Source organism: Tursiops truncatus, chromosome 13, assembly GCF_011762595.2.
Source record: "Tursiops truncatus isolate mTurTru1 chromosome 13, mTurTru1.mat.Y, whole genome shotgun sequence".
NCBI lineage: Eukaryota > Metazoa > Chordata > Mammalia > Artiodactyla > Delphinidae > Tursiops > Tursiops truncatus.
This window is the reverse complement of record NC_047046.1, coordinates 22,911,495-22,938,009: the sequence shown is the minus strand read 5'-3', so window position 1 is coordinate 22,938,009 and position 26,515 is coordinate 22,911,495. Positions and strand designations below refer to the sequence as shown.

At 56.2% G+C, this 26,515-nt stretch overlaps 2 protein-coding genes across 5 annotated transcripts in view; both read left to right on the top strand.

Moving 5' to 3' along the window:
- Positions 1 to 16,452, top strand: part of TBC1D10A (TBC1 domain family member 10A) — a 30,192-nt gene extending 13,740 nt beyond the window's left edge. The window contains exons 2-10 of one of the 2 annotated variants that reach the window (XM_033837166.2): positions 5,415 to 5,514; positions 9,124 to 9,231; positions 12,659 to 12,765; positions 13,449 to 13,563; positions 13,646 to 13,711; positions 14,411 to 14,600; positions 14,719 to 14,873; positions 15,605 to 15,683; positions 15,798 to 16,452. In XM_033837166.2, coding sequence (XP_033693057.1) covers positions 5,415 to 5,514; positions 9,124 to 9,231; positions 12,659 to 12,765; positions 13,449 to 13,563; positions 13,646 to 13,711; positions 14,411 to 14,600; positions 14,719 to 14,873; positions 15,605 to 15,683; positions 15,798 to 16,075 — 1,198 coding nt within the window. In that variant the 3' untranslated portion in view covers positions 16,076 to 16,452. Of the gene's footprint in view, positions 1 to 5,414; positions 5,515 to 9,123; positions 9,232 to 12,658; positions 12,766 to 13,448; positions 13,564 to 13,645; positions 13,712 to 14,410; positions 14,601 to 14,718; positions 14,874 to 15,604 lie in introns of both variants that reach the window. The other variant, XM_033837164.2, reaches the window with a different exon arrangement.
- Positions 16,453 to 16,591: 139 nt separating this feature from the next.
- On the top strand, positions 16,592 to 23,407 carry CASTOR1 (cytosolic arginine sensor for mTORC1 subunit 1). Of its 3 annotated transcripts, none has more exons than XM_033837169.2 (10): positions 16,592 to 19,074; positions 19,344 to 19,457; positions 19,669 to 19,739; positions 20,922 to 21,109; positions 21,195 to 21,327; positions 21,602 to 21,725; positions 22,184 to 22,297; positions 22,461 to 22,543; positions 22,639 to 22,733; positions 22,861 to 23,407. In XM_033837169.2, exons 1-10 carry the CDS (start codon positions 18,962 to 18,964, stop codon positions 22,927 to 22,929), a joined length of 1,104 nt encoding a protein of 367 aa, XP_033693060.1. In that variant the 5' UTR covers positions 16,592 to 18,961; the 3' UTR covers positions 22,930 to 23,407. The 3 variants fall into 3 exon arrangements, with proteins under 3 accessions (XP_033693060.1, XP_033693059.1, XP_033693063.1); XM_033837168.2 differs by having other exon boundaries at positions 19,335 to 19,457; XM_033837172.2 differs by lacking the exon at positions 19,344 to 19,457.
- The last annotated feature ends 3,108 nt before the right edge of the window (positions 23,408 to 26,515 follow it).

The window sequence follows — 26,515 nt, the reverse complement described above, 5'->3', positions numbered from 1 at the left end:
TCTCCCACACTCCGCCCGATGGTTGAGATGAGGAGGATCAATCCTGAGGTCTGTGACCTTGGGCCTTCTGCTTGGGCTGGTTTAGAGAGTGAGGCTTGGAGGAGGCGGTTACACTGGTTCCTTGGGACCAAAGTTTATCTGACACCTTTCGATAAAGGGGTCATGGGCACAGGCACCACACCTGGCTGAGTCTGCCAACCGGAGGGGCTGAGGTGTGCTTGGGTGGAAAGTATTGATACATGGCTGGAAGGACAAGGCGGAGAGAGCCCAGGTCTTGAGGAGCCTTGGGAACTGGTCTTCTCCCTCTGAGCTCTTGGAAGTCTTTAGCTTCTGGGTCTGGGGAGAAGGCTAGGGAGCCTGCAGAGCCTGGTGTCGATGGAGTGTCACTGCTGCCTTGGGCCATGGCATGGCACAGCACGGCTAAGCCTAGCTCAGCCTGAGAGCCCGACAGAATCTGGGCTTAGTCACTCTCTGGCTGCCCACTTCTCTCTCCTCTGTGCCTCTCTCCCTTAGGAGGTGGTGGCCGAGGGTGTGCTTGCGAGCTTTGCCCATCCAGCATATTGGCCTCACTGAGCATTGCTACGTAGGGGCAAGCCGCTCACTGAGACAGTCAGAACGCTAGAGGAGGGTTTAGACTGTCTCCAGGGGTTTCGGGGCCAGAGATAGAGCTCCACAGTGGCACCTGGAGAACGGCCTGATTTCCTCACAGCCTTCCCAGGGGAGTGAGAAGCAACACATGAGTCACTATGGCAAAGGAAAGCCCTGGTTTTGCCACTTAATAGCTTTGGACTTTGCCCAAGTCATACAGTCTCTCTGACTGGGTCAAGTTTCTCATGGGTCTAATGGAAATAGTAATTAATCTATGAGGATCTCACTGGGCTATTAGGGGCACAAATAAAATTGCTGTAGGCAACAGTGGCTTGTAGCCCTGAAGGCAATACAGATGAAAATAATATCATGGAGAAAACCAGGCAGGCATCTGTTGAACACCTGTGAGGTACATGGTGGGAGTTACAGAAGTTCAAGACCCAGTCCAGTTAGGGAGGGACAGTGCTGAGCAATATGACCAAGTTGTAATGAAATGCTCATTTCAGACCATGTCTTGATTCATTAGTGATTTAGTGCTGAAATCGGTTTTAGGGATTGTGACCAGCATTAAAAGAAGAAGAAGAAAAAAGAAATAGAATAGGATATAGGGCTTCACTGGTGGTGCTGTGGTTAAGAATCCATCTGCCAATGCGAGGGACACGGGTTCAAGCCCTGGTCCGGGAAGATCCCACATGCCGCGGAGCAACTGAGCCCGTGTACCACAACTACTGAGCCTGCGCTCTAGAGCCCATGAGCCACAACTACTGAGCCCATGTGCCACAACTACTGAAGCCCGTGTGCCTAGAGCCCGTGCTCCACAACAAGAGAAGCCACAGCAATGAGAAACCCGCGCACTGCAGCGAAGAGTAGCCCCCGCTTGCTGCAACTAGAGAAAGGCCGCGTGTAGCAACGAAGACCCAACGCAGCCAAAAATAAAATAAATTTAAAAAAATAAATTAATTAAAAAAATAATAGAATAATATAAAAATTGAACTGAAAATATCTGGTACATTAGTACATATAATAGTAAATTGTTTCATAAAATGTATTTTGGTTATATGTGTGTGTGTGTGTGTGTGTGTGTGTAGTCTCAGTCTAAAATGTATTTCTTACTGGGAGTTTCAGTTTAAAACCTTTGAGAAATGGTGTTCTAGGTCAGGATGAAGGTCTTCAGGTTGGAGGACAGCCAGTAAGATCTGGGCAGGCATGGAGGCTGTGTGGAGGCTAAGGGCTTGATCTTTGCAGGCAGAGGAGTATAGTACACAGGAGCATGGGCTGTAGAGTGAGGCAGGCCTGCGTTTGAATGCAGCTACATGGCCTTGAGCAAGGCACTGAACTTTACTAAGTCTTGGATTCTACTTCTGGAAAATGGATATATATAAGTGTTTTGGAAGATGTTGGTAAGTAGTAAATGATGTACAGGTGGTAACTACTATTGCTGCTGTTATTGTTGAAGTTGTCATTTTTATTATTATATTGGGCCCTGAAAGTGTTGCTGTGACTTGGAGAGGGGAGAGGAAAGGGCATTCCAGGTAGGGATGGGTGGGTGACAAGGGATAAGTACATGTGTGCCTGGTGTGGGGCTGATCTGGCTGAGAATTGTGCAGCCTTAGAAGGGGGTATTGAGATTATAGATAGAAGATACCAGGAAAATTTGGGGGAATTAAGTTTTAACAGTAAAAACTTCAACAGTAAGGGTGGCTTTACCTAGAGATAATGAGGCCCCATCCCCGGAGGAGTTCCAGCAGAGACTGGGCCACTAGAGACTGTTCTCATTAGGCTCTTTTGGTTGCAGAGACTCCGTCAGGTCACCTTAAGGTCAGAGGGGTTTTCTGAAAGGGTGAGTGAAACTCTCAGACCTGAAGCATCCCCCATGGGCCATTTGGTTCCTTAAACTGCCATTTAGTCAGCTTCCCTGTCACTGGATACTGGCTCATGCTCTCCCCCCACTGTTAGGAGGAAGCCACCTCAGGGCCTCTACACCTTTATGCCATTTGCAGGGATACCCAGACCCCAACTCCATCTCACGGCTCCTTTCTGGGCATCTTTTGAGGGTCAATTCACGATGCAGGCCATCCAATCGTATAGGGAAATAGCCTCAGAGAGGGCAAGGGACTATTGTAGAAGGGATTCATATATCAGACAGCAGTCTGATCAGATGCCTTCTGAGATCCTGACTGACCAGACTGAAGGGTATGTGAACCTTCTGATTTTTTAAAAAATGGGTAGCCTGCAGCTTTTCAGGCACACATCCTGTATGTGAAGAGAAGTTTACCTGTAGTTAGAGAGCATGTAAAGTGCTGAGTACTCCGTTCAACCAGACCTCCAGACCTCTAGTGTCTTCCTTCCCACCCTCTCCAGGTGGGTTAAACTCCTCTGCTGTTGGAGAAGGCACTCAAATGACCATATTTCCTCAGATTTTTCCCAATTTAAGATTTTAAAAATCAAAATGGATCTTTCAATTGACATGTACATTTAAAGCAGTGGTGGGTTTTTTGTTTGTTTCTGAGCAGATCTTACCAAATCAGTGGTGTAGTTTAAAATCAATAGTGTCTTAGAATCCAGGAAATATGGTTGGTTGTTTTGTACCCATTTGAAATTCCGGTTTGAGGTTTGATGTTGGGGCTTTGAAACTGCCAAAGCTGTTATCTGGAATCATTTAAAAGAACACCGAACTTGAACGTGTTCTCCTGTGTATTTGTAGTTGGGAGAATGGGTATCTCTAGGGCCCTGCTGTCAGATCTTATCAATAAAGACAGACTGGAGGGTTGAGGTATCAAATGGGTGTATATTTAATCAGATGGGAATTCTCTGGAAACTGGTAATCTCAGGCGAAAGCCTTGCCCTCTTATGAGCCTCCATTTTCTCATCTGCTCTAGGGAGGGATTGGATCAGATATTATCCACATCCATAACTGCCAGCACTTCCTGTTAACTCAGTGTGGGTACCGCTTTTGTTTAGTCAGCTAGAAGGCTCATCCCCTGACTTGTATAAGTGAGTACTTTGTAGGTGATGGGAGGGGACCTTGCCTGTGATGCTGGGCCTTTGGTTTCCGCTCCCTGGGTGTTTTGGGGGCTGCCTGGAGATATGAATAATTTACATTCCTTTGTAATTTACCTGATCTAAAGGTATGGTCTCAGGTTTTCTCCTATGGGGAGGGATAGGAAGGAGAGTATCCTTGTGCCCTGGTTCTGTCTGTAGGTGGTGAGAGAGTCAGCAGTTCCAGAGGGTGGTAGCCTGTGTCCCTGTGTAGAAGGGGCCAAGTTTGCCCAAGGCTCTTGTCTCTCGTTGGCTGTTCAGCTCCAAGGCTGCTCTCAGGGCTGTGCAGTTCTCCAGATAAAGAACACTTAAGAAGAGGACCTGCCCTTTTGTGTCTGGGGACCTTTGCTCTGCCAGGGCCCCTCCCTCTGCTCTTCCAACCAGTAAAAGTTAGAGCAGTGCATTTCCTTCCGGGAGAAATAGAATCAGAGAATCAAGGCCTGGGCCAAACTCTAGCCCCACCATGTCCTGTTCCTGCGAGCCTCCTCCCAGCTGCCTGAGTGCCTCAACTCCTTCCTGGGAGGTCAGGCAGCTCCTTCCTGGGAGGTCAGGCAGCACTGAGTGCAGGCACTTGACTAGGATCTGACTTTGATTTGAGTCTGGGTTCTTCCACTGATTTGCTGTTTGACTCTAAGCAATATACCCTCCCTTGGTATCTTGCCTCTCAATAATGTCAGTACTTTCTTAACTGAAAAAAAAAAAAGGCACAAAAAAGTAATTTAAAAGATCCATAATCCACTACTTTAAAAATAATTTTAAGAGAGTGTGTATGTGTGTGTAGAGAAGTGCACATATATATATTTTTTCGGTGTTGTTTTCTTACCAATATTGCTCTGTAGGCTAAATAAGGAAGCAGCCTACAAACACTAGTCTCCTTCTTCTCTTTGCCCCTTAGTTACGTGAACTCAGGAATTTCCAGGGTCTCACTCCTTGGAAGAAGCTCACTCACTTGAAGCGCCCTCTAAGCCAGGGATTTCGCCTCAGCCTACCTCAGCTGCTTTGGTGCTGCCTGGCGTGGGTCTTCATGCTGAGCTGTTTTCCCCACCAGCTCTAGCGGGCATTCAGAGGCCAGTAGGAGGGCTGGGAGTTTGTTTTTGTCACAGGAGTTCTTCTAGGAGTGCTTCTAGGGTCAGGTACCCTGGCCCTAGAACAATGCCTGTGTAGCTGTGACAACTGCACAGTTAGTAGATGTACAAACACAAGTGGCATTTGGTGGGGCTTTGAAGTATATTTAGGATTTTGATAGGTAGAGACAACTCAGAGAGCATTCCAGCAAAGGGACTGGCATGAGCAAAGGTTGAGAGGTGGGAAAGGGCCAGGGCATAATTGGGGAAACTATGAGTAACTAGTTTTGTAGAGTGCAGAGGTGAGCATGTTATTTCTGTACTTGTTTGACTAGTTTTTTCATCCAGCTCTGAACCTTGCATGTTGGCCCTGCAAAGAGGCTTATTTATCGGGACAGACCCAGCATGGGAATGCTTTGCTGTGGTGCACAGGTGCAGGCATTCAGGCCTCTGCCCCAGAGAGGCACGGTGACTCCTGGCCCCTTGATGCATTGGGGGACTGAGCACTTGAACCTAGTATCTCTCCAGCCTATGCCTTCCAGGGAGGGGGCTGCATTCCCTCGCATCTGTGTTAGGGTGTCCATGAGTTAGCAGCTCCAAAAGGAACTGCAGGGATGGAGGGCAGGGGGAGGAATGGAGACCGACCAGGCTGGTGGCTGGGGCCTTAGCCAGGGCCTTTGCTTCTCTTGGCACCTCTGACAGGCCCTGCCCTCTGCTCCACAGGCTAGAGGAAGTCCCCCTGGAGGTGCTGAGGCAGAGGGAGTCCAAATGGCTGGACATGCTCAACAACTGGGACAAGTGGATGGCCAAGAAGCACAAAAAGGTGAGGGTCCTGGCCTTGGGCCTCAGGCTGGGAGTCACAGCTCGGGGAGGAAGTAAAGAGGGAAGAGTTGCATCAATTTGGAGGAGCAAGAGCTTCTCCAACCGCCAGCTGCCTTAGGTGTCCCCACCTGCCAGCTTGGAAATGGGGACAGAAGCTGGCTGGAGGGCAGGTCCCAGGTTTCACTTGGTCCTCCTAGATGACTTCAGACACTCACAGAACTTTGTCCTGGAGTCAAACTTCAAAGCCGCTCTTAGCCAAAAGCCCTTCAGGCAGCTTTCTTCAGCTCTCCTGGGGGAAGTCCTTACTGCTGCTCACCACTTATCAGGGAGGACTTTATAGCACTAATAATAGCCAATGTATGTTATACACTTGCAGTGTGCTGGGCACTTGACTTGGATAATCCTTACAACACCCCAGTGAGATTGGTGGTGGTAGTATCCGCACTTTATGGATGGTTACAGAATCAAGGTTTGAACCCGGGCAGTCTAACTTTAGTGCCTGCACTCTTCACCACCACAATAAGGGGCCTTCTTTACCCTCTAGATTAATTTGATGAGTTCCCTCTTAACCCCTTGGACAAAGCAAAAAGAAAGAAAAGTAACCTCACAGTTTAATGGTCTTATAAAAATGAAAATAGCCTGTGGTCCTTTTCTAGTGGGCTATATTTAGGCACTAGCTCTATCACCCAGTAGGAACATCCTTGCCCACCACATGTACGTGTCGATACTCTTGTCTACCTCAACAGGGTCTACTTACTCCCTGGCCTAGCGGAGGCCTGTCCACAGTCCCACAGCTGGGTCTCTCTGCACAAGTACCCAGTGCACAGTGACCCCGCTGGCCTGCTGTTGTCTGCTGACATGCTGGTCTCCAGGCTGGCACAGCTGGCTGCAGGGCTTCGCAGAAAGCCCAGGACCGAAGGTCACATAACGGCTTGGGCCCAGCCCCACAGCCTCCCTCTCTTCGTGCCTGTGGCTAGCTGTGTGACTTTGGGTGAGTCACTTCACCCTCTCAGCCTCAGTTTCCCTGGTCAAGTGGGAATAACAATCCTGTTGCAAGGCTTCTACTGTAAAGCCCTGAGCCCATGGGAGGAAAGGTGCACCCAGGCCAGGGCTCTTCCTTGCTGTTCTATGTGGGCTTTGGGGCATTCATTTTTTGCTAATATAGAAAAACTTTCACTTTAAAAAAAAATTTTTTTTAGAGCAGCTGTTCTTCAGCTGCTTCCTGCCTGACTCTGGGGTCAGTTTTCCTGCTTCCTCAGTTCTCGGGCTTTTATGCTGAGCTTCAGCTCCCTCTCCGCTGTCTGCTGTGGTGACTACTGGCTGGCAGGGAGATGGCTGTGGAATTCTCACCCCAGCCTCCCTCGCAGATGGGGATTCCAGAGGGGAGCCTTGGGGAGCTCCTCTCAGCAGAGCAGCCAGCATCACTTCCTCTTCCCCTTTGCTTCCCTGGCACTGTGGTTAGAGGCCAAGGCTACTCCTGCCCAGCAGGGGCCACTGCAGGAGGCTGCACCCTCCCCTCCCCAGAGGCCCTAGCCCTCTGCTTCTCTCCTGCAGTGCTGGCCCTGGGAGCTCTTACTGCCTTGCTGCGCAGGCTTAGGCTTTCCCCATGGTCAGGAAGTTGTGGCACAGGAAGGACAACACCTGCAACAGGAAGTGGATCCAGACCCACTGCACTTATCCTGAGTCCCCAGGACTGGGACCAGGCCCTGCAGGGAGGCAGGCTCTAGCTGGAATTCTGTCTTCCCCTGTAGGGCTCTGCTCAAAGTTTGGCCCTGCCCTCCTGGAGTTCAGCAGGCTGGGTGTGGCTTCACATCTCTCCTTTCCTAAGGCCTTACCTCAGATAATGATAATCCCTTGTGCTTTCTGTTTGCTGAGCACTGTCTCTAGCTTTATCATTGCTGATCCCCACCTTTGCCTCCTCCCTAAGGAGGAGATTATGATCGCCAACACCCCTGTGCTGAGGAGGATTCCAGAGGCCAGAGTGGGAAAGGCTGGCTGTATTCCTGGCTCTCCATCCCCACCTCCCCAGCCTTGGGCCTGGGTGAGGGTGCGGCCTCTTTGAGAACTTAGTGGACTGAAGGTATTCCTGGGCTCCCCTGGGGCAGGCCAAGTATGATAGGGCTGTGATATGTGGGGGCTGGCTCCAGCTGAGCTTGGCCCTAGGGGAGCCTAAAGGGCCTGTGGCTCTGGGCCTCCCTTTGCCAAAGCCTGCCCAGACCAAGCGGCTTCCTTCAGGAGACCCTTGTCCCACAGCAGCAGGAAACTGTTCGTGGAGTCTGGGGCAGTTTCCTTCTGCTCCCTTCCTCTCCCCACTTGGCAGGCAGTCCCAGAAGCTCAACTTGGCTCCTATGACCAGCCACTCTGCTCTTCCCCTACTGCCCTCAGCCTGTCTGCCTGTCTCCTTCCTGGTTCTTGACTCTCTCTGACCCTTGGAAAGTTTTGCCTTGTTTGTGCTGGTCATCAGGAAGCCCGGGCCTTCTGTGCTCCCTCCTCTGAGAGCTTCCATTGGGACTCTTTGAGGGGGTTTCCAGGTGAGGGGAAGTTAGTTAGGTGAGAGCCTGAGGCCCAGGGCTTCTGTGTCAGGCATCCTTCTGGGATTGGAGGGGTGGAGATGAAGCCATCATTTATTGAATTCAGACTGTGTCAGGCTAGGCATGTCCCCCCTGCCACCACCCCACTTCTAATAGAATCCTAGTTGTTATCATTTTGATCTTACTGTTGATGAGAAGTGATTGGCTAAGTAAGGTCAGCGCTGTGAGTAGTGGGGAAAGCCTGTGCCATTTTATTTAGCAAGGGTTGGAATCAGGACTTGTACCCAGGCCAGCTGCCTCAGCCGCGGTCTGGTAATCCTGGGAGCTTAGGGTCAGGGAGAGCAGAAGAGAGGGGATTCTTTTTTTTTTTTTTTTTTTGAGAGGGGATTCTTGACCAAACAAAGAGGGAGCCATTTTGATCAGCTCCCATCTTCCTTCTGAATTCTGCTGAGGTCTTTTCTCTAGGCCGGATGTGTCCTGCCACATAGCTGCTTAAACAAACACTCCCATGAAAGTGCCCAGGCCATGTGTCTGGGCACATTCTGGGTCATCTCGTGAGCTACTCACCCTGTGGCTGAGCTGTGTTCCACATTGTGCAGATCCCTTCCTGGTGACATCCCATGGGGATCCTCTAACTTGTATGGTTCCATTTTGATTCAGTAAATAGTGATGGGGATTCATAATCCTGTGGTAGACTTCAAGAATACCTGTGTTGAGGACTTCCCTGGCGGTCCAGTGGTTAGAACTCCGTACTCTCACTGCTGAGGGCCCGGGTTCAATCCCTGGTAGTCGGGAAACTAAGATCCCACAAGCCGCACAGCGTGGTCAAAAAATAAAAAGAATACCTGTGTTATCACTGGACCAGGGAACACGGGGACTCTGCCATCACCTGGTGGCAGCATATCTGATTGCAATATTGTAGCAACAGGGGAGAAGTCCTCTTTTCTCCCCTTTTCGGCTCTTGCTGACATGCTCACTGAAGGCCTGACAAGCACCAGCAGGAGGGGTGGGCTAGCACACAGCCTCTGGGGGAGCAGCCCAGTGGGATGCATAGGCACAGCCCTCGTTTTGACTTTCAGATCCGTCTGCGGTGCCAGAAGGGCATCCCACCTTCTTTGCGGGGCCGTGCTTGGCAATACCTGTCTGGAGGCAAGGTGAAGCTGCAGCAGAACCCTGGAAAGTTTGACGTGAGTTGCCCTTCCTTCACCCTGTCCTCCCTTCCTCGTCTCTTGACTTCCTTTGCGTGGCAGTGATCCTCTGTGTGCTCACCTGGACCTCAGCAGTATGAGTGATTGATGAGATCACTTGTCAAGAGCCTGACTGCCAGGCCTGGTCAGTCTCTGACTCCTGGGGGTACTGCTCATCTGAGGTTCCAGCCCTGAGAAGGCCTCAGTGGGATGGACAGATTTGAAGCTCCCCACTTCCAGCTCTTCCTCTTGACAACCGCCTAGGTTTGCTCTCTTGGACTCAGTGGGCCACCTCCCAGACTGCCTTGGGCCCTGTGCTCTGGGCCTTTGGGGGCCTGCCCAGCAGGGCCACAGAACCCTAACACCTCTTGGCCTCCCGTCCTCTACTCTTTCTGCTGCCTTGTCCAAGCCAGCTAGACATGGTTCACCTGTGTTGCTTATGGGCTTGTCTGCACTAGGGATGGCAGAGCCAAACCAGTATCCTTATAGTTTAGAAGCCAGTCAGGGTCAGAGAGGTTACCCTCTGAAGCCATGCCTTCCCCTCCTGCTGCCCCCTGGCTCCATGATTGCCAGTGTGAAGAATACCACCGCCATTCATGGGGCTTCTTGGGGCCCACGTGGGCTGGGCAGCTCCTCTAGCCTGCTCCTCTAGGGAACTAGGGGAGTCAGTTGGCTTCCCCGGGGTTGCCCTGGCTCACCTGCCAGACTTGGCCCCAGGCATCAGGGTATCTCCCAGGCTCTTGGAGCTGGTAACAGGCAATGAGACAGAGCTGCCAGCCACCAGCTCTTTGTTGACATGCTTCATGCTTCATGCTTCAGTGAACACTCCTGTGCCGCCAAACCTGTTCCTCGAGAAGAGTAGGCAGGGCAGCCTAGAGTTTCTGCCGTTGACCTGGAGGAGGTGAAAGCTGTTTGCTGGCAGCACTTGGCCCCGGGGGATCAGGGGTTGGTGGAGTGTCTGGCCGGGGTCAGACCTGAATCAGGGCGATTGGACTGTCCCACAGAGCACCAATATTGTGCCCCACTCAGGTGGCCTCTGGACTCCAGAGTCTTCCATCTCTTCCATTTCAGGGGGCTGCATTCTGGGCAGAGTGGGAGGTTCAGGGGTGGGAGTCTCAACCCAAGCCCATAGCTTACCTTTGGCTGCCAGAGCACAGGCATGAGAGCCAAGACTTGGGTGGCCCAGTCAGCCTCCTGGTTCCACAGTTAGCAGACATGAACGCATCCTGTGTGAGCAGCGGAGCACGCAGTTCTCTGTGCTTTACATGTCTGGGGAGTGGTACGTCCAGAGAGGAATTGACCACCTCTGTGGGGTCTTGAAGGTTGCTTGTGGGAGGAGGTAGATTTGCCAAGAAAGGCCTTCAAGATGCTCTGAAGCTGAGTGGTGGGTCCCCAAAGCAGTCCTGGGGGCCAGAACAGTGGTTTGTGAACACACCTGGAAGGACTTTGCCTGTGGGTGAGGTAGAGGAAGTGGACGGGGATGAGAAGCTCCCTCTGGCTGCTGTGGGCACAAGAGCCCAGAGGCAAGGGTGCAGTGATGGGGCTGGTGGTGGCAGCATATCCTGCTCCTGTGCTCCCCCACAGACCCAGGCAGCTGACCCCAACCTCAGCTGTCAGGGAAGGTTCCTCAGCCCCTGGTGGCTCCTTCTTCTCAGCATTTGCTACTTCTTCCTCCTTCCTTAGGCAGAGCAGGACCTTCCAGCCTTTTTCTTACTTGGTTTTCTTCTCTGGCTTCACTTCACGATGGCGCCAGCGCCTGCAGGCTCCCTGGGGGCTGCGGTACCTGCATCATCCCCAGTGGCCCACACCTGCCTTTGATTCCCCGTACCCTTTCTCCCTGCAGGCCCTTCAGCTACACCTTTTCCTTTCTCACCCACCCCTGTGTGGCCGAGTGCCTTGGTCTGGTGAGGTAGCCGGTGAGCATATCCTAGCAACTGACCTTTTGGGTTCCCAGGTCCCCACCTCACTGGAACCTTCAGGAGAACTTGTGGGACCCTCCTCTCCCTCCGACAAAAGCAAACCTGCATTGTACTCAGACAGTATCCAGCCCTGGGCCTGACCTGCAGGGTGCATAGGACACACACAGGCCCCCATCTTGAGGGTGTGTGGGGCTCTACAGGTTGCACGTCCACCTCTTCAGCCATGTGCCTGCTCCAGGGCCCTCCGTGGAAGCGCCTGGCCCCTCCCTCCACCCTCCAGCACTGCGTCAGCTTTTTCTCTCAGTACTTATTCTCTCATGTCAAGTTACCTGGCACCCGAGGGTCCATATTTCAGTGCTGGGACACCCCCACTGAGGGGGCACAAAAGGCAAAAGGGACTTATATGAAGTCACCTGCTGGGCAGGTACCTGGGTCTACACCCATCCATGTGTTTGCTGAGGACCCAGCCTTCCTCCTGGGGGCCTCTCCTGACACTTCCCAGCATGGCAGGCTATGAGTACTTTGTCTGCTTCTCTGCTCAGCCCTCTAGGTTTCCTTCCTGTTGATTTTTTTCTTTCTTTGGTTAAAGTTGAGGTATGAACTTACGTAAAGTAAAATGCACAGATCTTGACCATGCAGTTCAGAGTTTGGACAAATAATAAATACCCATGTAACCAACAAGCAAGTCAAGATATAGAACATTTCAAATGACCAAGTAGTGACTGTTTTGTGTGTAGTAGCTTTGTTTTTATAAATGGAACTCATGCTAAAATGCTCACGGAAGTTCAAAGAAAAGAGTAAAAGTTTGTTGAAACCCCAGCACCCAGAGATAGCTCCAAGGCTAATGGTTTGACAGGTGTCATTACAGTGTTCAGTGCAGCAGGGCACACACACACACACCTTCCTGAATATGTGGCACCACTTGTACAGGGAGATGGGCAGCAGAGGAGTTGGGATTGACAGCTCTGAGTCAACCTGGCTTCCAGGCCCAGCAACACCGTTTTTCTAACCACGAGGCATTGGGCAAGTAGCTTTTCTTTGATCCTCAGTTTCCTCATCTGTGAACAGTGTAATGATAGGACCTGCCTTTTGGGGGTTGAGGAGGACAGTCAGTGAGGCCCACGGGTGCCATCTTAAACTGTGCTCAGAGTGGTGCTTCCAGGTGGTAGCCATTGCTTTGATAGTCGCCTTCCATCTTAAGGGTGTAACATAAGGTGTCTGAGTCCTGAATGAAGTGCCTAGAGGTTATTTCAAGCCACAGCTATGATGGACACTCTTACCCACACTGGTCTTCCTGGAGCCTGGATCACCTGTCAGGGTTTCCAGGACTCTGCTCTGCTTGTCTCTGCCCCTGCCCAAGCTTTCTGACCTGTCCTTGGGAAGACCCAGTCTCTGATGGGATCGGGTGGACATTTTCCCTGGTGGTGGGTGCTCCTCCAAAACTTGGGACAGTTGTATCCTCCTAGCCATCCCTAACTCCTAAGAGATGCTCTTGACCTTGCTTCCAGGAGCTGGACATGTCCCCCGGGGACCCCAAGTGGCTGGATGTGATTGAGCGTGACCTGCACCGGCAGTTCCCTTTCCACGAGATGTTTGTGTCCCGGGGGGGCCATGGGTGAGCAGGCTGGGCCTTGTGGGCTGGAGGTGGCTCTTCGCCCTTTCCCTCAGGGGGAGAGAGGAGGTAAAATGAGTTTGAGGGTATCTTGGGGTCCCAGGAGTTGGGGGCCCCAAACTACACTGTTAGTTTCCCCTCTTTGGTTTGAGTCTGATGGGTCCTCTTAGTTTCTCCTCTTACGTCTGGGGCAACTTCATCATTTACTCCCCAGAGTGCTAGGGCTTGCCTGGCCTTGCCTTCTTCTGGAAACAGGTTTTGGTGGGGAGAAAGAAGGATAGAGAGAGTTGGGTGGGCAGAGGGTATGTAGGAGAGGAGAGATATGGCAAGCCAGGCCCTGGGACCAAGATAGACATCTGGAACAAAGCTGGTCTGACTCAGAGGCCACAGCTGCTGAGTGAGGGGCCCACACTTCCAACCCAGACACATCCTTACCCTGTATCTGGCATCTTGCCCTGGCCCTGACCCCTGCTTTCTTTTTGAGCCGCTGCCTTCACCTGTCAAATGGGGGAGGTGAGAGTCGATGTGCTACAGTGGGAGACTGACCCCTTGGTGACCACAATCAGGTCACATCCCTCTCCAGGGAAGTGCAATTCTGAGACAGGTCCGATCTGGTGGGGCACAGGTGAGGGTAGTGGGTGGCAGAGTCACACCTGTCATTCCTGCCCCGCTTGGCCTCTCCACAGCCAGCAGGACCTATTCCGTGTGCTGAAGGCCTACACACTGTACCGACCTGAGGAGGGCTACTGCCAGGCCCAGGCGCCCATCGCCGCCGTCCTGCTCATGCACATGCCTGCTGAGGTACCACCAGGCCTCGGGCGGGCAAGCGGCTGGCGGGCAGGGAACAGCCAGCAGCAAGGCCTCACGTCTCTTTTGCCCACAGCAAGCCTTCTGGTGCCTGGTGCAGATCTGTGAGAAGTACCTGCCCGGCTACTACAGTGAGAAACTGGTGAGTACTTGCTGGGCCTGGGCCCTGGCCTCAGACCCGCCCCAGCCTGGATGCCCTTTGTCTAGGCCTTAACTCTCTAAGCCATTCCTGTCCCCGCTTAAGTCCTTCCCAGCCTTCTGTTGCTTTCAGGCTGAAGTCCCAAGGCCTGCCAGGGTCAGGGCTCCCAGGCTCCAGCCTCATCAGTCCCACACTCCCTCCGTTGCTGCCTCCAGCCGCAAGGCTGTTGGGCAGGATCGCTGTTCCTCCAGTGCACCGAGTTCCTCCCTGCCTCGGCCTTGTCATAGGCTTAAACCTCTGCCCCTTTCCTTCCACTTCTAACTCTACTTTTCCCTCAGCTTTCAGCCCTCCGGAGCTGTCCTTGACTCTGACAGGTGGCACCTCCGGCACACGCTCCCCCAGTGTTCCTGTTCCTGCCATGTTCTGGTCACTCAGCCCCCTCCCTCTTCCCTCCCTCTGGTCTCATTGCTTCTGTAATTCATGTCTGTCTGGCCCTCTGCACGACATGCCCCATGAGGGGGACTTAGCTGTGTCTGGTTGGCTCATTGTTGTATCCCAGCACCCAGCATGAGCTTGACACCCTGCAACATTAGCCGCCTGAGGAACGAATGGATGCCTGCCTGGAGCTGGGGCCGGGCGTAGTTCCCGCCCTGGCTGCTGTGGGCCCATGGTTATGGCCCTGTGGCTTCACTGTCCCCCCAGGAGGCCATCCAGCTGGATGGGGAGATCCTCTTCTCGCTGCTACAGAAGGTGTCTCCTGTGGCCCACAAGCACCTCAGCCAGCAGAAGATCGACCCGCTGCTCTACATGACAGAGTGGTTCATGTGTGCCTTCTCGCGCACCTTGCCCTGGAGCTCCGTGCTGCGTGTCTGGGACATGTTTTTCTGCGAAGGTACTGGGCTGGGCTCAGGGGAGCACCCTTGCCCCCAGCCCAGCCCACAGGAGGCCTCTGTTTCCAGAGAAACTCTCTAAAGGACCCCTTGCACTCATTGCCCGCTTCCCCCATGCAGGAGTCAAGATCATCTTCCGGGTGGGGTTGGTGCTGCTGAAGCACGCACTGGGCTCCCCTGAGAAGCTCAAAGCCTGCCAAGGCCAGTATGAGACCATCGAGCAGTTGCGGAGCCTCAGCCCCAAGATCATGCAGGAGGCCTTCCTGGTCCAGGAGGTACAGCCCACACCTTCCCCTCGCCACCGGGAGGGAGGGGGAGACTTGAGGGCCCTTTGGCGGGGGGCCTGGTAGCTCTCTACCCCTGAGGCCTTGTGCTCAGCAGCCCAGAGCAGTGTGGACAGGCCCCATTCTTCTGTCTGAACAAGAAGAGGGGGAACAGGCCTAGGTTCTAGGGAATAAAAGTAGGTGCAACCCACCACCCGCATCCTCCCTGGCCCTACAACCATGGCCTTGGCTTTCTTTTCTTATTTTTGTGGACCATTTTTAAAGTCTTTATTGAATTTGTTACAATATTGCTTCTGTTTTATATTTTGGTTTTTTGGCCCCGAGGCATGTGGGATCTAGCTTCCCGACCAGGGAAGCGGTCCCGACCAGGGACCCCCTGCACTGGAAGGCAAAGTTTTAACCACTGACCACCACCAAAGTCCCAGCCTTTTTTTCTTTCTTTTGTGGATTTTTGTCTCTCTGGGGCTGTAATGAGGTGACACATATTTAGGCAAGTGGACTCATGAGCTTTCTCCTCTAAGGCAATGGGTCTCAAGTGCCTGGCTCACCTGGCACTCACTTCTGGGACTTGTGACCACCACAGGGTCCAGACCTGCCACCCTTCCTGTGGTCAGCCTTTAGTGACCAGGGCTTGGGGAGCTGAGGGAGAGCAGGGGCCCAGGCTGGGACGCAGAAAGGGAAGGTTCTTCCTGGTGCCCACCCGCCTGTCATTGCCCCCACAGGTGGTAGAGTTGCCAGTGACAGAGCGTCAGATAGAGCGTGAGCACCTCATCCAGCTGCGGCGCTGGCAGGATACCCGGGGTGAGTTGCAGTGCCACTCTCCACCCAGGCTGCACGGTGCCAAGGCCATCCTGGAGGCAGAGCCAGGCCCGTGGCCCACCCTGCAACCTTCACCGTCCATCCGCCTGCCCCCAGATGCCCCCCTCCCTGGTTCCAAAGGCAAGTACAAGCCGCCCAAGCAGGTCCAGAAGGAGCAACGGAAGCAGGCGAAGGCGAGTGGGCAGTGGGACAAGCCCCCGACCCCAAGTCAAGCCAAGGTGGCAGCTGCTGCGGGAGACGCATGTCCCCCACGGGATGTGCACCCAAAGGACCCGGTCTACCAGGACCCCCAAGACTCAGCTCCCCAGGACTCAGCCTACCACTGCTCCCAGGAGAGCCTGACGTCCCAGGAGAGTGAGGACACCTACTTGTAACCCTGGCAGCTCAGGCCCCTGGGCTGGGGTCTCCACACACCTACACGGTTCACGGACTGACACTCCAGGGCTTGCCCACTCTCTGAGGGCCTGGCTGCCTGGCCCCTGGGCGGCAGAGAGTCTAGCTGGCCCAGCACAGATTCTGCCTGAGCCTCCTTATTTATTTTCTCCAGAGTGGAGCTCGGGCCGGCCCAGCTGGGGCAGGCAGAAGTGAGGGCCGATGGGTGGGGCCTCACTCAGCACCCGCCTCCTGAGGGGATGCTCCCCAGGGCTAGGGCACTGACGTGAGGGGAAAGGGAGGGGAAAAGGGTGGGGTGCTCTTTGTGTAAAATAGAAACATGGTTTTGTACAGAAATAAAACAACGCTTGTATAGAGAGCTGCTGTGCAGCTAGGGACTGGGAAGGGGGTGCCAACCCTGGTGCTCAGCATCTCTTCTGCACACCCTCCAGAGCCCCCCATCCTGGTCACAGCCCAGCACTAGAACCTCTCTGAGAAGTACCTTTGCCAGAGGAGATGCCAGGTCTAGGGCCAGCCCTTATTCCTGGCCCCTGTATCCCCTTACTCCATCCCCTCTGCCCCATGGCCACCATCTGCCATGGATGAGGGAGGGTCACCAGTGCTGGGGCAAAGCAGGGCCTGCTCCCAGGCTTTGATGCCTACCCATCACAGAAGGGGAGGGGCTCCTTAAGGAGGTCCTTTCAGGGTCTTCCTCCTCCAAGGGCTGGCCTGGATGCCACTTCGGGCCCCAGTAAGGTACTGAGTGCTCATTCTGGTCAGGTGCTGGTGCCAAGGGTGGGTGATCATGAATGCCCTCACATGCTCAGCCCAGGCCTCCATCAAAGTTAGAGGGGTGCGGGGCGAAATCTGGATCTGTGATAAAAGGTCGCCTGCCATTTACTGAGCACTTATAATATGCCTGGCTGCACTGGTTGTGTCACGTGTTTGATCAGGTAGGCTTTATTATTATCCCCATTTTACAGATGAGGAAGCAGAGGAGCTGAGTGGGAAAGATGAAGCTGATCCAGATTTGTACCCAGAGCCCCTCACTACCTCTCCTGACTAGGGTGACCGGACTCTGCCATCGAGGACCCATGCAGGCACTGTGGTCACAACTGATGACCAGAAGGGCGAGGACAGGGTGTCCCTGGGAGAGGCCCCCCTTCTGCTGAGGAAGCAGCTTTTCCAGTCAAACAATAGTGGCTGTTCCTGGCAGGCCACCAAGCTGGGCCAGGCCATGGGGGAGGGGGGAGAGAGAGGAGTAGAGCCTCCCTGGGAGCTTTTAGGCATTGCAGGGCCTCAGCCTGGAACATCTTGTTCTGGTACAGCTGGGGATACTGAGGCCTGAGGAGGTCAAGGGTCGCATGAACCTGTCAGAGCAAGCGATCCACATCCTACCTCCTACCCCTCACCCCTGTGGCTCCCTACCCCATCTGCACCTGCCATCAACGAGATGAGGGGTTCAGAGGACACTCCCCTCCCCCTGGCCCTCCAGGGGACTGGCCAGGATGTGGTGGCTTCAGTGTTCCACTGGGATCCACCATGCCGGAGAGTCCAGCGGGAAAGGTGCTGCCCCACTTTCATTCGCCTACAGTAGAGGCCCCCGAGCAGGCAGGAGGCCTGCTCAGGCCTGCTGGATCCCAATCAGACCTGAGGCCTGCTTTAACCTGTTTGGTTCAAAGCCTCGCATCTGAGGCCTGCAGACGCTCAGGCCAGACAAGGGCCCCTGGAGCGTGTTCCATCCTGCTAGGAGCCAGCCTAGGTGTGCTGGTGCCTGCTCAGCACTGGGGTTTTCGTAGACCTGAGGAGGCCAGCCCTAATGTTGAAATGAGCCCAAGTTGGCACTATCAAGCCTCAGATCTGGGGTGTCTGCCAGTGCTGGGGGGGCCTGCTTGGGCATGAAGCAAGTTTAGATGTGCTCAGGCCACGTAAGTTCTGCTAATGACTGCAGGCTTAAGTCTCTGCTGAGAGCTGAGTACCCAGTGAGCCCCAGATGCATAGCCCTGTTCCCCCAAAGTTTGAGTTTTGGGCAAGTGTTAGGCCTGGCCACCCTCAGCTCCCTACCCCACAGCATGCTGCTCAGAGGTGGCTGGAGCCCTCCCTTTTCTGAAAGTTGGGTGAGAGGAACAGATGTGGGGGCCACCAAGTCCAGGTTAGGTTTCACCTTGTCAGTCCACTGACAGGGTTCACAAAGCACGGAGGGGTACGTATCAACACCAGTCCTGGACAGCCCTTGCTGGGGGTCTTTTGTCTCCGCCACCCCAGCCAGCACTGGTGGCCCTGCACCATGCTGAGCCATGAGAGGAAGGAGGGGGAAAGACGCCAGGACACTGTTGGCTGAGAACCACAGGGTCGCCTGGGCTGCACAGTGGACCCCACCCCTCCGTGTTCCACGGATTTGGGGGCAGCGTTCTGTCCCAGCCCAGCCCCGGTTCGTCTTGTGGCCCTCCAAGGCTCAGTGAAATTAATCATAAGATGCGGGCCCAAGGACAGAAATGACCCCAAGCATCCGCTGGCTCCGGACCCCACCGCAGCGGGCGTCCAACGGAAAGGGCGGAGCCCGGAGAGGGGGCGAGGCACGGGCTGGGCCTAGAGGACTCGACGCGGGTGGGGTCAGAGGGTGATTCCCGAGCCACTGACGAGGGGGAGGAGGCAGCAGGGGCGGAGTTCGGCGGGCTGGAAGGAGAGGAGTGTGGCTCCGGCGTTAGAAGGAGGCGTGGCCACCCTGGATTGGCCGCCCGTCCCGCACGGCGTGGCCGTCAGGGAGCTGGCGTAGGTGGCGGCGTGGACTCGGCCGCCCACCGGCTCCTTTAAGCCCCCCGGCACCGACCCGCCCCCAGCACGGCCTGGGCCAGGTTGGCAGCAGGGTCGGCTCCGTGCGGGCAGCGATGGAGCTGCACATCCTAGAGCACCGGGTGCGGGTGCTGAGCCTCGCCCGCCCCGGTCTCTGGCTCTACACCCACCCGCTCATCAAGCTGCTCTTCCTGCCCCGCCGAAGCCGGTGCGAGCCCGGGTTCGGGGCACATATGGGGGTGGGCTCCACTGTCGCTTTGGGACGGGGTCGGGAGATTAGGACCGCCGCGGGGCCAGCGACAGCAGGCGGGGAGAGCCCTCTCTGCCACCCTCCCTCCCCCCGCCCCCGGCCGCCATCCGGCCTGGGCCTACGCTCCCTGGGACCGCCGCCTATCCGGCCCCGTGAGGCCCCCTCCCAGGGCCGGTTAAGGCGCAAACAGCCTGGGATGGTCAATGCTTAACTCCTAGTGGTGTCAGGTGGGGGCATTCCTTCCTGGCGACCGCGGGGAGCTTTTTACAGATGCCTCCCATCGGGTCAGAGGGGCTGGTCTTGGGGGCCCAAGGTCCGACGCTCCGGGACTGTCGCCGCGGGTGAGCCTTTCCTCCTTCCCGGAATGGAGGGGCAGGGGGCTCCTGCAGAGGTCGGGGAGGCGGAAAGGAGTCCGCAGTTCCGGAGATGGGGCACACACCCCACTGTCCTGGGGAGAAAACTGAGGCTTGAGGGGGCAGGGAGGTGCCCGGCGGGGGTCTACCCGCCCCCTCCGCCCCACCCAGGCTGAAGATGCCCCCGCCCCCCAACCAGGTGCAAGTTCTTCAGCCTGACGGAGACCCCCGAGGATTACACGCTCATGGTGGACGAGGAGGGCTTCAAAGGTGGGGGCTGGGCTGGGGAGGGGGAGTAGGGGAAGGAAACTGCGTTCTTTGCCAGATTCTCACCGAATGTTAGGATCCAAGGTCGCAAGAGCTGGGGCCTTGAAGGAGGATGGATCTGGGTTCGAATCCATTTCCACTATTCACTGGCTGTGTGCCCTTGAGCAAGTCACTTCCCCTCTCTGAGCTGTTTGTTTCCGCTTATGTAAAGTGGGTATAGTTACGGTTCTGATCTTATAGGGTCCCACGAGGGCTTTATAATGGGGCTGTGTGTGGAGGACACTTAGCAGCCGCAGGCCAGCAACAGGGCCTCAGTTACAGTTCTGGAGCAAGAATCGGGTTTCTGTGGCTGTTTCACCACCACCCCCATCTGCCTTTGGACTATTTCTCCTTGGACTTCTCTCTCTGGTGTGGGTCACCCCCTCCTGGACTGGTCTGGCGACTCCAGGAGTCTGAGGGTTGGGGAAGGAATGCAGGCAGCCAGCCCAGGGCAGGATCCTGGCCGGCCTCCTAGCTGTGCTTGGGCGATTAGCAGCCCGCCTGGTTGTGGCCCCTGCTCTGGACTGGACGCCAGCCTGGTCCCTCCCTGGTCCCTGCAGCTGACATCTGCCTTTTACTCCTGCCAGCTTGACCCATCCTGACAGGCCTGGAGCCTCAGGCCAGCCAACTGGGGCTTGGTCCATCCCGCATAGCACCACTTCAGGCCTTAGTTTCCCTATTTGTGCAGCAGAAAAGTCTGGGTCTGCTCAGAGGGAAGGGCGTCCCCCAGCCAACGTGGTCTGCTGGCTCCCCCTGGTGGTGCCATGTGGTATAAGGCATCTGTGATCCCACAGGACAATGTCATCCCATTCTACAGAGGAGGAAACTAAGGCTCAGAGAAGTTAAATCATTTGCCCCAGGTCAGCAAAAAGTAAATGGTGAGGCTGGGATTGGAACCCAGCTCTGTCTGGATTTGGAACTCCGATCTTAACTGGGAAGTTACAATCCCTGACAGGCCAACACCTGAAGCACCTCTCAGTCCTTGCAGACATGCAGGTCTCAGGAGCAGAACTTGGGGGAGGAAGACAGCTCCAGTCTCCAGACCTGACCTGACCTTGGTAGAACTCTCCAAGGCTCAGACAGGGAAACTGAGGGCAGGGTCCAGCCCTGTAGGCCCTGACTGGGCATGTGCCCCCTGCCCCACAGAGCTGCCCCCATCTGAGTTCCTGCAAGTGGCTGAGGCCACGTGGCTGGTGCTGAACGTGTCATCCCACAGTGGCGCAGCAGTGCAGGCTGCTGGGGTCACCAAGATCGCCCGCTCAGTAATTGCACCGCTGGCTGAGCACCACGTGTCGGTGCTGATGCTGTCCACCTACCAGACAGACTTCATCCTGGTGAGTTTCCTGCAGGTGCTGGTGCGGGGCAGGGTGGGCATGGGTGCCTGGGGACCCATGTGTTGTGCCATCTCCTGTGGCCCAGGTGCGAGAGCAGGACCTGTCCGTGGTGATCCACACGCTGGCCCAGGAGTTCGACATTTATCGAGAGGTGGGCGGGGAGCCTGTGCCCGTTGCCAGGGATGATTCCAGCAACGGCTTTCCCCGTGCCCAGCATGGTGAGGGCCGCCCTCTGACACCCAGGCCTGGGCAGGGGCTCCTCTTCCCACTGGGCCCCTTCCCTTGTGCAGGTGGGTCTGTGGGCTTAGGGAGACCAGCTGACACTGACCTCCTCATAAGATAGGGAGATGGGGCCAGGAAAACTCAGGCAGGTACCTGCATGTACACCGTGACCCGGCACCCAGCCCAGGCCTCCTCTCTGGCTGGCCACCAGGGGGCATCGCAGCCCACAGTCGCCCTTTCACCTGCCACCACCTTGTCCCTCCGGAGCAGGGCCCAGCCCCACGGTCCATCCCATCCAGAGCCCAGAGAACCGTTTCTGTGTCCTCACGCTGGACCCTGAGACGCTGCCAGCCATCGCCACCACCCTCATTGATGTCCTCTTCTATTCACACAGGTGGGCCTTGTTTGCGTTTGTCTCTTTGTCCTCATATCTTGTTCCCCGTGCTCTTTCCCACCACCTTCCGCCCATCCCTTGGTTCTGCGGATTCTGTGCCCTGTTCTGTATCTGGGGTTCCTGGCAGCCTGCGATGCACATGTATCGTGCACTGAGGTTCAGGCAAGGTCCTGATGCCGCAGCTGGAGCCCTCCCCTCTGGTGTGGGCAGAGCCACCCCTGAGCTGTGCCCTGGCAGGCCCTCCGGCCCTGGGTTTTGTGTCTTTGGCACAAGCAGGGTTCATCATCTTCCCCCATCCCCACCTACACCAGCAGGAGGTCAGGGTGCTTGGAAGGGGAGAAAGTGGCCCAGGGACAGGAGGGTCTGCCCAGGGCCAGTTGTGCCAGTCCCTTCCCAGGTGTGGAGACCAACAGGGAGGTGGAGTGGACAGAGCACCTGAGCCTACTCTCCCTCCCCAGTCCCCCTAAGGAGGCAGCCTCCGGTGGTCCTGGATCCAGCTCCATCACCTTCTTTGCTTTCTCCCTCATTGAGGGCTACATCTCCATTGTCATGGATGCTGAAACGCAGAAAAAGTATGTGACCCCTGACCCTAGGTGGGCCACAGGCCCACAGCCCCAGGGAGGGAGGGGGTAGAGCGGCAGACTCCGAGGTCACCAGGCTGACCTGCCCAGGGAGCTCATAGTGGGGCAAGGAGGGGACAGGGGTGCCCTGCCCACTGCCCACCTGCCTCCCCAGGTTCCCCAGTGACCTGCTGCTGACCAGCTCCTCAGGGGAGCTGTGGAGGATGGTGCGCATCGGCGGACAGCCCCTGGGCTTTGGTGAGGGCTGCACCTCATGTGTCGGGGGCTTGGGAAGGGCTGGGGGTGGGGGTGGGGATCAGGGCGATCCACATGGACCTCTCCTCAACCCTCAGATGAGTGTGGGATTGTGGCCCAGATCGCAGGTCCCCTGGCTGCGGCCGACATCTCCGCCTACTACATCAGTACCTTCAACTTCGACCATGCCCTGGTGAGCGCTGCTGGCTGGGGCCAGGGCCCCTGGAGGGACGCTGAGGGGGTGGGGTGGCAGGAGGTGGCCCCAGCTGGCACAGGAAGTTGGGCAGCCCTGACCCCTCCCTCTGTCCACCTGCCTGCAGGTTCCTGAGGATGGCATTGGCAGTGTCATCAAGGTCCTCCAGCATCGGCAGGAGGGTCTGGGCTCCTGAGGCCCTGAGGGGAACAGCAGCCTCCAGGCTCTCCCCTTGTCCTCAAGCTTCCAGAGACTTCTCAAAGCTTTTTACTCAAGCTCTGGGATGTTCCTGTTGGGGGACTCCTCCTTCCGCTCTGTGTATGTAAGCTGCGTGCAGACACTGGCTCTCACGTGGACACGCGTGTCTGCCCATCGCAGGGGAACACGGTGCTCAGGGCTTCCTCCAGGAAGCCCCTCAACCCATCACTCCCTGCGGGGCCTCGGCATTTGCACATTCCCTGCCTGAGGCCAGAGCCTTCCCCCTCTCAGCGCCCTGGGTGGGCCGGCTGCTCCCCAGAAGGCCTGATCTCCCTTCTGCCTCTGGCTCTGTTGCCTTTCCTGGCCAAGTGAATTCTGACAGTGCCTTCCCTTCCTGGGGCCTCCAAAAAAAGTATTTTTACATCTCTATCTCTCTTCTTTTTTAATCAACTTGTTAATAAAGAGCTTGTAGTGAGCAGGCCAGGCTGTGGTCCTTGGGGTTGTCCAGGCCTTGGCCATGCCTGCCCCACAGCTCCCCAGGGCCCCTCTGCCTGAGGTCCTGGACTCTCCCCGCTCTGCCGGCTCCGGGCCTCACCTCCCTCAGTTCTCACCTCAAGAGCGTAGATGAGCTATTGCTGTTCTCCAGACAAAGGACCTATGCGCTGGGAGGTGGAGTGACTTAGCCAGGGTCACGTGATTCCTGTCCAGGGCTGCCTGGCTCTGAGGTCCAGGCTTTCTCTTCATTACTTGCTGCTTCTGAACAGCCCAGAAGGTTCAGAACAGGGAAGAGACTCCCAGACCCTCCTGCCTGGGGGTCCCCCAGCCTCCCTGGACCTTGGGTGTGGCTGGCCTGTTGCAGAATCCCCTCAAGGAGGGGAGCCCTAAAGCACCTCTCCTTCAGGCTGCTGCCTGCTTTCTTTTGGACCACGCCTGAGTTCTTTCTGTCCCTCACGGGAGCAGTCAGTTCTTGCAACCAGGGCTCTCCTGGAGCAGGGGTGGGAGGGGGCCAGTCAGAGTGTGCACCTGGGAGTCTGTACACTGGGCTTCCCCTGGCTGGGGGGACAGGACAGGGGCCTGGAGGCCACCTGGAGCCCCCTCTCCCCTCGATGGCTGCACGCTGGGGCCAGAGGCTCTGCACATCTGGGCCGGGGTTTCCTGTCACAGAGGGGCCACCTCCCTGCTCTGTGAGTTGGGATTCCGCTGTGGCCCGATGGGGCCCCACAGATGTGCTGGGGAGGTTATCGGGTACCCTCAGCCCAGACCCGCCCGCGCTCAGGAAGGGAAGAAGGGTGTGACTTCAGCGTACTCAGAGGTCGTGGTGGCTCCCCAGAAAAGCCAGAACGGGTCCAGACCTCTGGCAGTGCGCCCACCCTGCCCCTGGGAACGTGGGGGCTGAAGATCAGAGGAGCAGGGAGCGCAGCCCAGCCCGGTGAGTGGCGGTCGGGCGCCCTGGGCCAGCCCCTTCCCCTTGGCCTCCGTTTCCCCGAGTGCATTGAGACCTAGGAGGCAACTCCCTCAGGATCCTATACCCTTGGACCCTGGGAAGGGGGTGTTTGTTTGTAGTTTGTCTTTGGGTTGGGGAGGGTCCTGCTTCTCTCCCTGGAGGGGCCGCCCTGGGCCTTGGCTCGAGGGATGTCCTGGGCTGAGATGGGGATTTTAGAACCAGAATTCTTGGGGCTGCCTGACCTGTAGCTAGAGAGCTCCTGGCCGCACGTCCAGCTCTGGGGGTCTGTCCATCTGTCTGTCAGTTTGTGAGTCACTGCCTGATTTGGGTGTTTCTGTCATCCCAGTTTTCCAAGTGTGTGAGGTCTCACCTGGTCCCCCACACTGGGTCCTAACCTGGCAATGGTTAGATCTTGCGGCTGCCCGTGGGATTGGGCTGGGTGCGAGGCCACAGGCCTGCCCCAGTGGGCTGGTACAACTCAGGCCCAGGCCTACAGGCCAGCATGTCCACCTGCGTCTCCACCACACGCATGCAATTGTGTGTGGACTTGTTAGCTCCCAGGGCATTAGGGTCCTTGGGGGTCACTGGGCCGGCTCTCGGCCTTCTTGGCAGGTTACAGATGGGGAGACCTGCTCAGGGAGTGCAGGAGACTGAGACCTCCCTGGGGTTGGGGCACAGGGCTTGGGGCACAGGGCTTGGGAAGTGCCTGGAGAACACAGCTTCTCTGGGAAGGGGATATGACCCTGGCCTTCTCGCACAGCTGATGCGCTGGGTGCTGTCTGACAGGTAGGTCTTGAGCTGTCCTGGGCCAGGGGAGGGGGACTCGCAGAACCACTTCCTTGTCCACCCAGGCTCCAGAGAATTCTAGGGAAAAGGAAGTCGGTCTGGTCAGCCCAGGCCTCGGGTTGGGTCATTTATAACTGAGGTTGGGGGCGCTTGCTGGCTCACCTGGAGCCCCAGTCCACCTGTCTGCCTCAGCGCGGCCACTCCTGAGCATGAGGCCGAGGACCACGGAGCCTAAGCGCTTGTTCTCAGAAAGATGCAGCCCATGCCCGGGGAGGGCCCTGCCCGCAGTCCCTCAGCCCCTCAGCCCCACGTCCGGCATCTGCAGGGTGGGGGGCTGTTGGGTGGGTGGGGACGGGAGATGAGCAAACCTCAGGCGTGAAGAGTCCCAGGCTCATTTCTACCCTTTCTGATCTCCATGCTCATACAGAAGAAGTGACCTCTTCAGCCCTCCTTGAAGGCATTTGAGCAGAAATTCAGGGTTTAAGGTTTTCACCCCCACCCCAGCTGGGTAGGGCCGTGAGGTCCCACGCTCACCAAGTTGCTCCAGAGCGGGGTTATTTTCCTGCGTAGAGGGGAGAATAAGGCCACGCCCTCTCCATGTTCTACCTGGTCCCACCGGGTGGGACTGGTCCAAGCAGGAGGAAGGAGGGGAAGCTGTCTGCAGCTGACTGACTGTGAGCCCAGGGAAGCTGCTTCCCCATCCATATGTGGGAGAGGGGAGCGGTGTGTTCCATTAATTCATGTATTCAACACACGCTCTCATTATCCCCCTTTTACAGAGGGGAAACGAAGCACTTCACAGAGGGGTGAAGTGACTTAACCAAGGTCGCACAGCTGGGCATGGCAGAACCATTATTCACAAAGAAGATCAATAGGGCCCCCTAGGGGCCTGGGGAGGTTCCCTGGGGGAAGGGATATTTTAGCTGAACCCTGAGGGACCGGGAGGATTTTGCAAGATCCCTCTCAATCCCAGCTGTCTGCGTTGGTGACTGAGTGTCTACCGCTGGTGGCAATGGGTGCGTGGCAATGGGTGTGTCGGCGGGCACGTGAGGCATAGCCCTGCCTCCTCCCTGACCCTGGGCTGGGCTGGGTGAGCCCGTTGGGCAGCAGGCGGGGTTTGTGTCTCACTTTCCCAGGCAGGCCCAGGTGCTGGGGTTCCCGAGCCAGGGGTATCTTAAATGGGGGTGCCCAGAGCTCCCTTCCCAGGGGGTTGGTCACGGTGCCACATGGATGGGTGTGCTGCACTGGTGTGTGCATTCACAGTGTGCAGGCCTTCATGGGCATCTACAGGCAAGTCTGTTTTGGCCAGAAAGTGTGTGTATGTGTGTCTGTCTACACGTGTGTCTCAGTGTCC